Source organism: Convolutriloba macropyga, chromosome 15, assembly GCF_964194025.1.
Source record: "Convolutriloba macropyga chromosome 15, txConMacr16.3, whole genome shotgun sequence".
Taxonomy (NCBI): Eukaryota; Metazoa; Xenacoelomorpha; order Acoela; family Convolutidae; genus Convolutriloba; species Convolutriloba macropyga.
In genome coordinates this window covers 29,963,787-29,979,890 of record NC_134482.1, presented here as the reverse complement: position 1 = coordinate 29,979,890, position 16,104 = coordinate 29,963,787, and the positions used below count along the sequence as shown (strand labels likewise).

Sequence of the window (16,104 nt, the reverse complement as noted above, 5' to 3'; positions counted from 1 at the left end):
AGAGGCACTCAGTCCTATTGATCTCTCACTCAATTAGTAAATCAGAAAAATTAAATTCAAATTACATTGAGTGCAGAAGTCAATTTTCCGAAGTGAGTCAATATCTTAACACACAATTGCCCACACAGCTGATGCAAAAAAAAACAAATGAGGTCATGCACACAAATTCAACTGCACAGAAGTAGAAGTTACTGAAAATGAAGTCAAATTGTCAGAAGAATCATCGGAACTCGACTCAATGTATATTGTTTTTGGAAAAATACAGTAAAACTTGCGTTCGATCGCAGCCAAATACCTATTTGAATGATCACTTTGTAAATTAATTATTTCAAAAAATAGTGGCCATGAGCAGGACAGATTCCAAATTCCAAAATTCACCTTTTTGCAACACCTTGCAACTCCCACTTAATTATTCAACAAATCTTAAGATTTTGATTCTGTTCTATCAAGAAATCATTACCTCAATCAAAATAAATAATCATAAATGCCAAAAAAATCGATCAACTAAGTAGAAAGCAGTCTCATTACAATTTTTGTACAAGCATCTCCAGAAGTTGAAACAACCTAAGTGTCAAAAATTGTTCAAATTTGGTATGCAATTTCACTTAGACTCTCAAATGCTACTTAATTCAGCTGTTAAAATGAGGGCTATTAAGCTTAATTTTAATGCCAGCTAGCAAAATCTCCAATGAACCTGAATAACCTACCGCACTATATTTTAATGACCGGGCATTATCGATTGATCCCGTTTCTTTTGATTTTGTTCTTTTGACCGTATTCACTACCTTGGGTTCTTCAATGAGCAAACAGATACAAAAATCCATTCAATTGAGCAGTCAAAAGTAGAAATCATGACTTATGTGAAACGAAAAGAAAAATGTGATCGAAAAGTAAAACGAAATTGAAAAGGGGAGCACCTAAATATTAGCAGATAAGAGACTGACCACGGCTATAAATATGAGAGATAAAATCTGTTATTGAGGCCCAAATGCTCAGAAACGGCGGGTAAGCTCAATACAAAAAAAATGACTTGGCGAATTCAGCCTCAAAACAGGAGGATAATAAGCGTAATACGAATTCCAGTTAATAGTGTATTCTAAGAATTTTCGATAACTTAATAAGTTTTTAAAATAACGTATTAGTGTCAGGGGTTAAATTTTCAACTTGTTTCTTTTGACTCAACCATTTGAACTTCGACATTATTGCGTAAATTTGCGTAGTCAATTCTAAATTCAATTCGAATGAAAAAGTGACGTCGTAACTTTTTAAAGCAAAAAAAAAAAACGTTATCAAAAAGTAAAACGATTTCTAAAACAGGGGAAACCCTAAGTAAAAGGATGACGGAGACTGTTAAAACATATCACGATAATAACTTCAAAGAAGACAATCAGGAAAAATTATGCAAATAAGAAATATGAAAAAACAAAACATCCAACAATTAAAACGGCAATTACACTCATTTTAATTTTAACAGTTTCCCTAAACAAAAAGATCAGAAAACTGATTATCGTCAAATGGTATTTTCAATAGAACTGTCGAAACCTCTAAGTACCACCACGAAAATCACCAGAATAAAAAACTTAGAAAAAATATAGAAAAGGCGTCCAAAAGAAGGTAAATGAAAATAAAAAGCTCAAATCTTCATCGCATGAATCACCGAAAAAGTCGAAGGAATCGCTCTCTTAGAAAATGAATTTTTACTACGAGTGAACAAGGGTCACTCTTAAAATGTATCTCTGGTTTCGAATTCTGTTCATCAGATTGACCAACACTTCCTTTCATGTGCAACTTTATACCCACACCCACACACACGCGGGGGAGGAGGGAGCACCGGGTGGTGGGTGATGGCCGCAACGATGTGAGGGGTTGTTGACTAAACAGTGCCCTTACGGCCTGAATGATGTGCAGAGGTGGGAATTAGGTGACGTGAGAGGGGCTGATTGGCGGGGGGGGGGGGTTGTGAGAGGTTAATCTCTAAGAACCGCCCTTCACACAATAAGTATAACTCTTAAGTCTCCAAAACAGTTTCTGTGAATCGCATACTTGGACATTAATGAGCTGAAAGGCTCTAAGAGCATTTAATCTCCGCTTGGCGCTGCCTGTTTATCCTCTTTATGAAGACGAAAAAAGAAATGGGTAAGACGAAAAATCGGTCGAGTAAAAAATCGCATAAAAAAGACTGCCAGGACTAAAACAATTGCCAAAAACATTGTTTGAGAGCAAATAAACACACACACACACATATACAAACCCGCACGCACCCACATTCGCAGACACACACAACCACACCCACCCACCAACACACACACAAACACACCTACACACAAACACAAACCAGGACACAAGCACACCCTCCCACAAACTTACACACCCACCCACACAAACACACATGCGCAGACACACAAACTCTAAGAACCACTCTTCACAACCTAAATTTTTGTCTCAAAGAATTTTGGCCAATACCACCCCCATCCACCCACACACACACACACACACACACAAACACAGTCTCAAACACACATACAGACAGACACACAAGCACAAACCAGGACACAAACACACCCCTTCCCCAAAAACATACACACACCCACCCACACAAACACACACGCGCAGACACAAACTATAAGAACTACTCTTCACAACCTAAGTTTTTGTCTCAAACAATTTTGGTGAATCGCACCCCCCCTCCACACACACACACAAACACAGTCTCATACACACATACAGACAGACAAACTCAAAACCACACACTGATACACATAAACAAAGCCACTAGATTTACAAAACCAGCCGTTGACACCACTGACCTACATTGTGCTTGAAACAGAGAAAAATAAAAAAAAAGACTACTACCTATTTTTCTCGAATGGTCAAAAGGTGTTCTAATTTGTCCCGCAATTTCATTAAATTAGATAAATGCAGCCCAGCCTGTTAGGGCAATCGGAGGACATCTGAATGAAAAAATCTTCCAAGAAAGCGAGAAAAAAGTCCAAGTTAGAGAAAAATTAACTGAAAAAAAAAATGCTTCAAAAGCATTGAATACACAAAAAATTTTGTGAAAAAAAATTGAGAATACAAGTATTAAAAAAATTTATACTTTCCGGACTTTTCGAAAACAAAACTAAATAACCACAATTCAAGAGTCTTCATTGAATACAAAAAAGTTCCTTCAATTGATCTGAAATATTCTTCAATCGCACTCTTTTTCTTCTTAAAATGTACATTTTGAAAACGCAAGTGCTTTATTGCTTGCGCAAGATGCAATAGCGCTGAGCAATGACCTTCTCAAAATAGGATTTGCAAGTGGCGGAAGTATTCTTACAGCCACTTTTTTTAATATTCAACAGCATTATAGTGAGACAACAGAAACTTTATGAAGATAGTTTTGTTGTTTACTACACGGCTGTTGAGCATTAAAAAAATTGGCTGTAAGAATACTTCCGCCACTTGCAAATCCCATTTTGAGAAGATCATTGTTCAGCGCTATTGCATCTTGCCAATGCAATAAAGCACTTGCGTTTTCAACAATGTACAGTTTAAGAAGAAAAAGAGTTGAATTGAAGAATATTTCAGATCAATCGAAAGAACTTTTTTAGATTCAATGAAGATTCTTGAATTGCGGTTATTTAGTTTTGTTTTTGAAAAGTCCGCAAAGGATAACTTTGGTTATAATACTTGTATTTTTCTCAATTTTTTCGCAAAATTTTTTGTGTATTGAATGCTTTTGAAGCATTTTGTTTTTCAGTTAACTTTTCTCTAACTTGGGGACTTTTTTCTCGCTTTCTTGGAGGATTTTTCATTCAGATGTCCTCCGATTGCCCTAACAAGCCGGGCAGTATTTACCTAATTTAATGAAACTGCGGAACAAATTAGAACACCTTTTGATCATTCGAGAAAATTAGATAGCAGTCTTTTTTTAATTTTTCCCTGTTTCAAGCACGATGCAGGTCAGTGGTGCCAACGGCGGGTGTTTTAAATCTATCGCCGTTGTTTATGTGTATCAGTGTGTGTGTTTGTGTGGGTTTGTGTGTCTGTATGTGTGTATCAGACTGTGTTTGTTTGTGTGTGTGTGGAGGGGGGGATGCGATTCACGAAAAGTGTGAGACAAAAACTTAGGTTGTGAAGAGTGGTTCTTAGAGTTTGTGTGTCTGCGCGTGTGTGTTCGTGTGGGTGGAAGTGTGTGTGTATGTTTGCGGGAGGGTGTGTTTGGGAGTGTTTGTGTCCTTGTGTTTGTGTGTGGGTATTTTTGTGTTTGTGTTTTTGTGTGTTTGTTTGTGTTTTTGAGTGCGTGTATGTGTGTGTGTTTAACAGTTTCCCTAAACAAAAAGATCAGAAAACTGATTATCGTCAAATGGTATTTTCAATAGAACTGTCGAAACCTCTACGTACCACCACGAAAATCACCAGAATAAAAAACTTAGAAAAAATATAGAAAAGGCGTCCAAAAGAAGGTAAATGAAAATAAAAAGCTCAAATCTTCATCGCATGAATCACCGAAAAAGTCGAAGGAATCGCTCTCTTAGAAAATGAATTTTTACTACGAGTGAACAAGGGTCACTCTTAAAATGTATCTCTGGTTTCGAATTCTGTTCATCAGATTGACCAACACTTCCTTTCACGTGCAACTTTATACCAACACCCACACACACGCGGGGGAGGAGGGAGCACCGGGTGGTGGGTGATGGCCGCAACGATGGGAGGGGTTTTTGACTAAACAGGGCCCTTACGGCCTGAACGATGTGCACAGGTGGGAATTGGGTGACGTGAGAGAGGCTGATTGGCGGGGGGGTTGTGAGGGGTTTATCTCTAAGAACCGCCCTTCACACAATAAGTATAACTCTTAAGTCTCCAAAACAGTTTCTGTGAATCGCATACTTGGACATTAATGAGCTGAAAGGCTCCAAGAGCGTTTAATGCCCGCTGGGCGCTACCTGTTTATCCTGTTTATGCGGACGGAAAGTGAAATGGGTAAGACGAAAAATCGGTCGAGTGAAAAATCGCATAGAAAAGACTGGCGGGACTAAAACAGTTGCCAAAAATATTGTTTGAGAGCAAATAAACACACACACACACATACAAACCCGCACGCACCCACATACGCAGACACACACAACCACACCCACCCACCAACACACACACACAAACACACCCACACACAAACACAAACCAGGACACAAGCACACCCTCCCACAAACTTACACACCCACCCACACAAACACACACGCGCAGACACAAACTCTAAGAACCACTCTTCACAACCTAAATTTTTGTCTCAAAGAATTTTGGCCAATACCACCCCCCATCCACACACACACACACACACACACACACAAACACAGTCTCATACACACATACAGACAGACACACAAGCACAAACCAGGACACAAACACACCCCTTCCCCAAAAACATACACACACCCACCCACACAAACACACACGCTCAGACACAAACTATAAGAACTACTCTTCACAACCTAAGTTTTTGTCTCAAACAATTTTGGTGAATCGCACCCCCCTTCATACATACACACACACACTCAAACAGTATCATACACAAATACAGACAGACACACAAACTCAAACCCACACTTTGATACACATAAACAAAGCCACTAGATTTACAAAACCCGCCGTTGACACCACTGACCTACATTGTGCTTGAAACAGAGAAAAATAAAAAAAAGACTACTACCTATTTTTCTCGAATGGTCAAAAGGTGTTCTAATTTGTTCCGCAATTTCATTAATTTAGATAAATACTGCCCGGCCTGTTAGGGCAATCAGAGGACATCTGAATGAAAAATCTTTCAAGAAAGCGAGAAAAAAGTCCATGTTAGAGAAAAGTTAACTGAAAAACAAAATGCTTCAAAAGCATTCAATACACAAAAAATTTTGCGAAAAAATTGAGAAAAATACAAGTATTGTAACCAAAGTTATTCTTTGCGGACTTTTCAAAAACAAAACTAAATAACCGCAATTCAAGAATCTTCATTGAATCCAAAAAAGTTCTTTCGATTGATCTGAAATATTCTTCAATTCAACTCTTTTTCTTCTTAAACTGTACATTGTTGAAAACGCAAGTGCTTTATTGCATTGGCAAGATGCAATAGCGCTGAACAATGATCTTCTCAAAATGGGATTTGCAAGTGGCGGAAGTATTCTTACAGCCAATTTTTTTAATGTTCAACAGCCGTGTAGTAAACAACAAAACTCTCTCGATAAAGTTTCTGTTGTCTCACTACAATGCTGTTGAATATTAAAAAACTTGGCTGTAAAATACTTCCGCCACTTGCAAATCCCATTTTGAAAAGACCATTGCTCAGCGCTGTTGCATCTTGCCCAAGCAATAAAGCACTTGCGTTTTCAAAATGTACAGTTTAAGAAAATGAGTTAAATTGAAGAATATTTCAAATCAATTGAAGGAACTTTTTTGGATTCAATGAAGATTCCTGAATTGCGGTTATTCAGTTTTGTTTTTGAAAAGTTCGGAAAGTATATCTTAGGTTTTAATACTTGTTTTTCTCAATTTTGTCGCAAAATTTTTTGTGTATTGAATGGTTTTGAAGCATTTTGTTTTTCAGTTAACTTTTCTCTAACTTGGGGACTCTTTTCTCGCTTTCTTGGAAGATTTTTTCATTCATATATGCTCCGATTGCCCTAACAGGCCGGGCAGTATTTCTCTAATTTAAAGAAACTGAGGAACAAATTAGAACACCTTTTGACCATTCGAGAAAAATAGATAGTAGTCATTTTTTTTCTCTGTTTCAAGCACGATGCAGGCCAGTGGTGTCAACGGCGGGTTTTTTAAATCAACCTCCATTGTTTATGTGTATCAGAGTGTGTGTTTGTGTGGGTTTGTGTGTGTCTGTCTTTGTGTGTATCAGACTGTATTTGTTTGTTTGTGTGTGTGTGTGTGTGTGTGGAGGGGGGATGCGATTCACCAAAATTGTTTGTGACAAAAACTTAGGTTGTGAAGAGTGGTTCTCAGAGTTGGTGTGTCTGCGCGTGTGTGTTTGTGTGGGTGGAAGTGTGTGTATGTTTGTGGGAGGGTGTGTTTGTGTGTGTGTGTATGTGTCCTTGTTTGTGTTTGTGTTTGGGTGTGTTTGTGTCCTTGTTTGTGTGTGGGTGTGTTTGCTTCTGTGTGTTTGTGTGCGCGCGTGTGTGTATGTGTATCTGTCTGCGTATGTGGGTGCGTGCGGGTTTGTGTGTGTGTGTTTAATTGCTCTCAAACGATGTTTTTGACAACTGTTTTAGTCCTGTCAGTCTTTTTTACAGCGTTCGAAAAATATGGGGACGATTAGTTAGCCTACTCGTTTGTCATCTCGTACTATTGATGCCAGTATATTTCAACTCGTGATTTCAACAGCATATTTCAACTAAATTTTAATCAGTTGCTTTCATTTTCAATTGTTCAAAATGCCTTTCAAAGTCTAACTTTTCCTGTTTTGATCTAATTTCAGTCTGTCGGTCTACTGTTTAGCCACCATGGGCAACAAGAGTTGTCAACTGCTACAAAACAGCGTGATTACTAAACAATGAACTCACATTTTGTCGTCTGCGGCAAGGGTGATGTCGTCGAATTTTTCACAGCCTTCGCATTGAGCTACCAAATGCTTCACAGTCACACTCAACAGGTCTTTGCTAGGGTGAACTCCTTGAAATAGAGACAACTGATAAGGAAAGTAAATGTGGGCTTCGTTTTTTCAACTTCAATTTATCCACTTTCAAAGGATCTCATTTTGTTACCCCGATTAAAAACTGATCTTTTTCTTTACCACAAGATACTCAATACCCCAAGACACCCACAAAGATACCAACAAAATTTTGACTATGGCTGCAAATAGAAAGACTTGTATTAAAAACTAGTGACTGTTAAAAGAGTGAAATTCAAATATTAAATACGGTCGATTTCCAATCCAATTTTCGTTTCTTTCAGCCCATGAAATTCTAAGTGGCGCAGCGCAGTAGAAATTCTAGAATGAAAGTGCATAATTCTCCTTCAATTGAACTTGTTGTTCCCACATTTTTTGAAAGAAACAAGTGAAACTATATGCTAGCCATCTTTTTTCAGACAATTTCTAACTTTTTAGGTCATCCCAGAACAAAATATGTGGTGTTATTTGAAAGCCCACTGTATCTAGAATTGCACTAGTGAACCTATATGCTAACCCTCTTTTTTCAGACAATTTCTAACTTTTTAGGTCATCCCAAAACAAAATATGAGGTCTCATTTAAAAGCTCTCTGTCTCTAGAATTACACCACAAAGAGTATTTTTAAGAATTTGCAGATTGAAAAGTTTATGACGCATACACTTCTGGTCCATTTCAGGCAATTTCAGCCCATTTGGCCAATTTTTTTCGACTTTCGGATTCTATTTCATTTTTTTCTGTTTTTAGCAGTAGACTAAGAACAAAATAATCCTTGGCAATCATTCTGTTTATCTTCTCGACTCTTTATTCAAATAAAGAAGAAACCAAAAAATGAGAAAATAGGAAAAGGATATAGGATAAAGTTTCGAAAATCGAAGCAGAAATTGCTGTTTTTAGGCACGTCTTTGAACGCAAGAGAAACTTTTGAACGCCAACGAGTAAATCAAACAAATGCAAGGAATCACGCACCTATCAATTAAAGGTTAAAAATCATGAACAAATATTATTTTCAGTTTTTTCCATTTGACCAAACTTTGGTTAAAACTTGTCAGCTTTCGTTTTTCAAAGCTTGCTATGAGCAACTCCGACTGCCTGTAGCAACTCAGATAACTTTAGAGCCCTAAAAAGTTCCAGGAATGTTCTTCAGTTCTTCAACAACTGCTTTCGAACGAAGTTTGAACTAATTATAGTAGCGGTGTCATGAAAGTTCCTTTTTGAGTAAATTTTATTAGTCTCAACATGCTCCGCTCAACTGATACCTACTGTGCATTCTGTAAAACAAAAAAAACGTAATCAAAAGGTAACACGAATTTTAGAAAAGACCGACAAAATAAAAGCCTCTGAGAGGCTGACGATGGCGGTTAAAATGTGTATGATTTGCTACTAATTTTAACGGCAAAGCTGGCAAAGCTCGACAAACGCTAAAAAGAAAGAATACAAAAACTGCTAAAAAATGTCAAAAATGGCGAAATGGAAAAAAGTGCTCCAATTGAATCAAAGCGCCATATTTGCCCCAGATTGTCAAAAATGATCTCAAACACACCATTACTAATATAATAACTAAGACAACTACCTTTGACGATAAAAATTGGAGTTGTTACTAAAATACTGCTTTGAAAAGCAGCACAAGATCAAATATTTTATTCACTAACCAAAAAAATTAACCAACTATGCTCTGCCTGAGAAAAAAAGGACATCGACTCTCTGCTCAAGCTTCTTCAGTTTGTCTTTACGCATTTCACTTCCTGTTCCTAATAAACTCCACTTACAAAAAAACATTGCCCAAAGATATCTGGAAACGACCTGAAGGACCTTTTCCGCCAAAAAATAAGCCTTTCAGAAAACCAGCTGCCGGGTAGAAGAACTCAAAAATAAATTGTATAAAAAAATTGAAGTCAACTAACGAAATTATTAGCCTAAAAAAACCAGCAGAAATAGGAAAAAATAAATTATTTCCTCATAAAATAAGTGCACATAAAACAAAACCTTTTTTTAACCAAATGATGAGCACCAAAAGGCTCAAGTAACAATAATAATAGATTCACAAATTTTAAAAATTGCAAAGCAGAGATTGCCAAAAAATATTCAAAATTTTCAATTTTTTGTCAAATTTAAACAACATTCTATTCAATCCCAAGCGACTATTCAATTTCCAAGGAAAGGAAACAAAACAATTGCAAAAATGGCTGAAATAGACTAAAAAACCGCATAATGTCAGGAAAAACCTCCAATTACCATAAAACTTGAAAACACTATCAATACAACCCTTCAAATCCTTAACATTCACAGGAATCATTAACAGGAATTCTTAAATAGGGCTTTATGATTTTATCTTGATTTCGTTTTTCGATACTGATTCTATTCATTTTAGATTACTTTGCTGAGCAACGGCTGGTTAAAAGAACCAGCAGTTGCTCAGCACTTTGAAAAGAATAAGCAAAGAATGAAAGACTCTTCTCCGATACTCGTCTCAAGTCGTAAAAAGACATCGCCCAAATACAATTCAAACTCTTTGAGCAGTAAAAAAAAGGAGAGCGCCTAAATAATAACAGCGTCTGACGGCGGCTATTAATAACTGCTTAACACAATTTGCTAACTAGATCGCCTCAAAGGCTCAGTAAATTATCACGACCAATCGAAAAATTCATTAAAAAAATTAAGAGCAGAAACTCAAATGAAAGAAAAAAGGGCAGAACTTCTTGGAAATATTAAATTTGTAACTATATTGCTATTCAGCATGTATTAGCAACGAACAATTGAGATAACCGGAGAGTAATCTTTTTAAAAAACTAAAATATGATCGCGGATTGAAGGAAAAGATATTAGAGCAACAATATTAGCTTTGAAATTGACGTTATTTCAGTCAAGTATAACCGCTTTAATAAGCTTTAAATAAATTCTCAAGGAAAAGTACTTTACCAAAAGTTCATCCACCGCACAAGCGCAAAATTGAAGGTCGTAATTTGTTTACTGTAGAGAGCAGAAAAAACTTCAAGTTGTCGGGCAGAATTTGTTCAAGAAAAGTTTACGTTGTTGCAACAATTGGGTTGCCGTTCAAAAACTTCCAAGAAATTTTCAAGAGCTCAAGAGATCATTTCTAGAAACAATTTGACTGAGAATGGATTCAGCAGCTACTAAGTGAAAAGTTAATGAGTAAAAGGATGGCAGAATTAAGCTGGAATTGAAGTTACACGTGGTCGTGGGACGAACATGTGTCAAAAAATACCTGGCAAGTTGAATCTGATCTTGTATTCTTTGTTCGATTCCAATTTTACGCCGTCTTTGACCTTGATAGAGATAGACACCGGAACTTCCTCTCCCTCCGGCACATTGCTGCATGCAATCACATCTCCAGCCGAGTCCAGTCTTTCGTTGCCTAAAAGCAGATTATTAGGCTGTATGGAGGTATATTTTGTACAGTACATAAAATTTATATTTTTTATCTCAGCGAAAATTGATAATGCTCTTCACAAGAAAGAGACTGAAGGTTTTAAAATGCCAGATATCTGCACTGCCAGATTCTGGAAAGCCTTTTTTTCCTATATTTCAAACTTTCAGTGCAAGATTTCAAACTTGCAAATGTCAGATTTAAAAATTTTCTTTTAATTTATATATTTTAAACGTCCAGTGCCAGATTCCAAAAAATTGAGAACTTGTGTTGACACGAAAGTTACGTGACTCCTGTTAAAGTCATTTCAATATTGGGGCTCGGATCTCGAACCACGTTTGGGAGTGGCGGGAGGGGGTGGTCAAGCGATGGCGTGTAGTGTTGCGAAGGTTAGATGAGAGGGGTTCAAATCGACAGGTGGTGAATGGCGGACAAGGGGGATCAACAGTTTTGGAGAATCGCATTCTTTAGAGTACAGTTAGGCTTAGGGCTCTAAGAAAACTCAATGCCCTCCGAGCGCTACCTGTTTATCCCGTTTTTGAGGACGAAAAAAATGGGCAAGACGAAAAATCGGTCAAGCAAAAAATCGCATTAAAAAGACCACAGGGCTAACATAATGGGCTACAAAATTCATTCGAGAGCAATTAAATATAAAAAACGTATCATATTTTAAAGTACTGAAAACTTCATTCTTTCCAATACTTTCAGAGTTTCTCCGTTAGTTTAGTTTCAGAAATTTTGGCAGCGACTAATAAACATAGCCGGCAGATTGCCGGAAAATAGCCACCGTTGACGCGCTTGCTGCATATCGGGATTGAAACAGAAAGATACCCGGCAGATTGCCGGAAATTAGCCGCCGTTGATTCTCATAACTTTGTTGGGATTGAAAGAAAAGAAAATATAATCAAAAACTGATTTTTGTATAAAAACATTTTTAAGTGCGATTTATTTTGATGCCCTTTTGTAACTGAACATACTCCTGTCTCTCAGTGAGATGCTACATGGTCTAGTATCAATACCAATAAGAATTATAGATAGTAACTAAAACTTATGAGAACAACGTTGAAGTACCGGTCATCTAAAAATGGGCTTTATGGGTTTATCCCGTTACTATTTCTGACTTTGATTTGATTTTTTATACTGACTCTCTTCATTTTGAATTGCTTTGCTGAGCGGCTGCTGTTTAAAAGGACTCTAAGCAGAATAACAGAAGAGTGAAACTAGCGAAGAGAAGTCAAAAAGATTTCACGCAAAATGTCGAAAAAGCGGCAAAATGGGTAAAGCGAAAAAAAGTTCCACGAAGTAATAAAACATAGCAAGACTAGTCCTGAAGTACAATTCAAAGAATTGAATGAAAAACTTAAGAGTGCTCTACCTGACCAGCAGATCAATTGAAAAACGCCAGCCAAAACACAAACAAAATCATCTCAAAAATTGAGAAACTAAAACAATCAAACAAACTAACAAAAAATATACTCATTACTGAAACACTTGAAGCTTTTTTCCCTCAGGCAAAATTTCATCACTTTAAAATACATGTTTCAAAAATATGTTCAAAACCATTTTTTCTTTTTGAAATCGGTTCAGTATTATATCTGCATGACCTGAAAAAATTCATTGGCGCCTGAAGATCGATTAACTCAAAAATGACCAAAATATAAAAAATGAAAGCAATTGCAAAATTTAATAACATTATGCCGAAAATTGTGATATTAATATCATATGAATCATTTCTGTGTCTCTAGAGTCTATCCAGTAACCCAAAACCAAGCATTACAAAATTAATTGGCTCAAAGATCGATTAGAGATTCGTTCTATTAAGGAGTTGAAAACCGTTCAATTGCCCCCTAGCAGCTATCTAAAAACATATTATCAAACCCTGGATGAGGTTAGCTGGCTACTGAGGCAAGAAAAACTGAATATAAGACAAATGTTTTAAAACTTGAAAATTGCAAATTTTATCAAAAAACTTCTAAAATTCGAAAAGCTAAATTGCTGATAACAAATCCATTGAAGCCAACAACCAAGCAGTAACGTTTTATCAGACCGTGGAATAGGTTTTCTGGCACATGAGAATGGACAAATATCAAAAATTGACAAAAACTTTAGGAAACCTTAAAAAAATTGCAAATTTTATATAAAAAATGCCAAATTTCGAGACATTAGAATGTTGAAAACCAATCCATAAACACTAGAAACTATACAACGCTCTATTGTCAAACCACAAAGGACATTTCCTGGCCCCTGAAGATAGAAAAACTCAAAAAATGACAATTTTCAGAAACTTGAAAATAACTGCAAAAATGATTATCATTTTGCATGTTTGCATTTGTAGTACCAAAACATATAGCTCATAAAATGGTCAAAACAAGTTATTTTGTCTCGCAAAAGACCTTCATCATTTTTCAAAAACTTCAACGTAAGACAAACAAAAAATACAAAAAACATGAAAAAATGCTACATTTTGAGCCCAAAAATTCCTAAAAATGACCCTTTAACCTTTCATCAAGGCCATCCCAGCAGCTGCACAACTCTAAGCACTTGAAGGACTACTGAAGCTCACTTTGGGCCTCTAAAAAAATTAATGGCCGCTGGGCTTTACCCGTTTATCCCGTTTTGAAAGATCAAAGTCATTGAAAAATGTGTGAACACATCTTAAAAAAACAGCGCCCCAATACACTTCAAATTTTTTGAATTGTAAAAAATAGGAGCGCTATAATAGCCGGCTGAGAAGATGAGAGCTGCTACTAAAGAAAAAAAAAGAGACAAACTGACCGAATTTTTTTTTCTGTTTTTTCAGTGTCAAAAAGCGTTCTAATGTGGCGTGCAGTTTCAGTGAGATTCTAACACTATACTTAAGGCTATCAAGTAACGCAATTCAAGCCATAAAAAATCATTTGCTCATAAAGCACGATAGGCAATTCAAATTAAGAAAAGAAATTCGTTCTATTAAATGTTGAAAACCATTCCATCCCCCCAAGCAACTATGTAATAACATATTATCACACCTTGGAGGAGTTTACCTGGCTACTTAGGCAATTAAAACTGAATAAAAGTCAAAAGTTTTCCAAAGACTTGAAAAAATTACAAAAATTAGTATCTTAAAGTGTTTGTAGTAAAAAAACATATAGCTCATAAATGGTCATAGCAAAAAACATTCATCAACTTTTAAAAACTTCAATCTAAGACTAATCCAACAAAAAAACTAAAAACTAAAGTTCAAGTACCGGGCATCTAAAAATCGGCTTTATGGGTTTATCCCGTTTCTATTTCTGACTTTGATTTTTTAATACTGACTCTTTATTCTGAATTGCTTTGCTGAGCAGCTGCTGTTTAAAAGGACTTTGAGCAGAATAACAGAAGAGTGAAACTAGAGAAGTCAAAAAGATTTCACGCAAATTGTCGAAAAAGCGGCAAAATGGGTAAAGCGAAAAAAAGTTCCCCGAAGTAATAAAACATAGCTAGACAAGTCCTGAAATACAATTCAAAGAATTGAATGAAAAACTTAAGAGGGCTCTACCTGACCACCAGATCAATTGAACAAAGCCAGCCAAAACACAAACAAAATCATCTCAAAAATTGAGAAACTAAAACAATCAACAAACTTAACAAAAATACTCATTACTAAAACACTTTAAGCTTTTTTCCCTTAGGCAAAATTTCGTCATTTTAAAATACATGTTTCAAAAATATCTTCAAAACCATTATTTGTTTTTGAAATCTGTTCTGTATTATATCTGCATGACCTGAAAAAATTTATTGGCGCTTGAAGATCGATTAGAAGAACTCTTGAAGAACTCAAAGATGACCAAAATATAAAAAATGAAATCAATTGCAAAATTTAATAAAAAATTGCCGAAAATTTTGATATTAATGTCATATGAATCATTTCTGTGTCTTTAGAGGGTATCCAGTAACCCAAATCCAAGCATTAAAAAACTCATTGGCTCAAAGAACGATAGGCAATAATTTTTAATCTTAAATTTCTAAAAATAGAGATTCGTTCTATTAAAATGTTGAAAACCGTTCAATTGCCCCCTAGCAGCTATCTAAAAACATATTATCAAACCCTGGATGAAGTTAGCTGGCTACTGAGGCAAGAAAAACTGAATATAAGACAAATGCTTTAAAACTTGAAAATTGCAAATTTTATCAAAAAACTTCTAAAATTCGAAAAGCTAAATTGCTGATAACAAATCCATTGAAGCCAACAACCATGCAGTAACGTTTCATCAGACCGTGGAATAGGTTTTCCTGGCCCCTGAAGATGGAAAAACTCAAAAATTGACAAAATTTTCAGAAACTTGAAAATAACTGCAAAAATGAGTATCATTTTGCAAGTTTGCATTTGTGGTACCAAAACATATAGCTCATAAAATGGTAAAAACAAGTTATTTTGTCTCGCAAAAGGCCTTCATCATTTTTCAAAAACTTCAACGTAAGACAAACAAAAAAATTACAAAAAACATGATAAAATGCAACATTTTGAGCCCACAAATTCCTAAAAATGACCTTTTAAACTTTCATCAAGGCCATCCCAGCAGCTGCACAGCTCTAAGCACTTGAAGGACTACTGAAGCTCACTTTGCGCCTCTAATGAATATTAATGACCGCTGGGCTTTACCTGTTTATCCCGTTTTAAAGATCAAAGTCATTGAAAAATGTGTGAACACATCTTAAAAAAAACAGAGCGCCCCAATACAATTCAAATTCTTTGAATTGTAAAAAATTAGGAGCGCTATAATAGCCGCCTGGAACTGAGGACGCGGCTATTAACAAGTAATGTCAAAATCAACTTAACTGTTCCCTCAAAAATAAAGTATTCACTACATTGCGTAATTCAATGATCGATAGAGTTTAAAATCCACTCAGTTGAAACAGTGCGTGAGGACAATCAGGAGTCAAAGTAGAAAGACGTAGCAAATGTAAAACAAAAAAAGTAACGCGAATTTAAAAAACAGCTTTACGAGTACCGAATCAACTCGAAGTAATACTTTACTTATACCCTTGCCAACCACTAACTAATAAACTGTTATTTTCATTATACCATTTAAAGTGAAATAAACA

General features: G+C 35.9%; 1 protein-coding gene across 1 annotated transcript in view; it reads right to left on the bottom strand.

Moving 5' to 3' along the window:
• The window catches only part of LOC142354240 (integrin beta-3-like), a 402,746-nt gene that overhangs the window by 132,812 nt on the left and 253,830 nt on the right, over positions 1-16,104 (bottom strand). Inside the window, exons 10-11 of the mRNA XM_075406494.1 lie at positions 10,876-11,025; positions 7,545-7,653 (exon numbers count right to left, since the gene is read on the bottom strand). Coding sequence (XP_075262609.1) covers positions 7,545-7,653; positions 10,876-11,025 — 259 coding nt within the window. The remainder of the gene's footprint in view (positions 1-7,544; positions 7,654-10,875; positions 11,026-16,104) is intronic.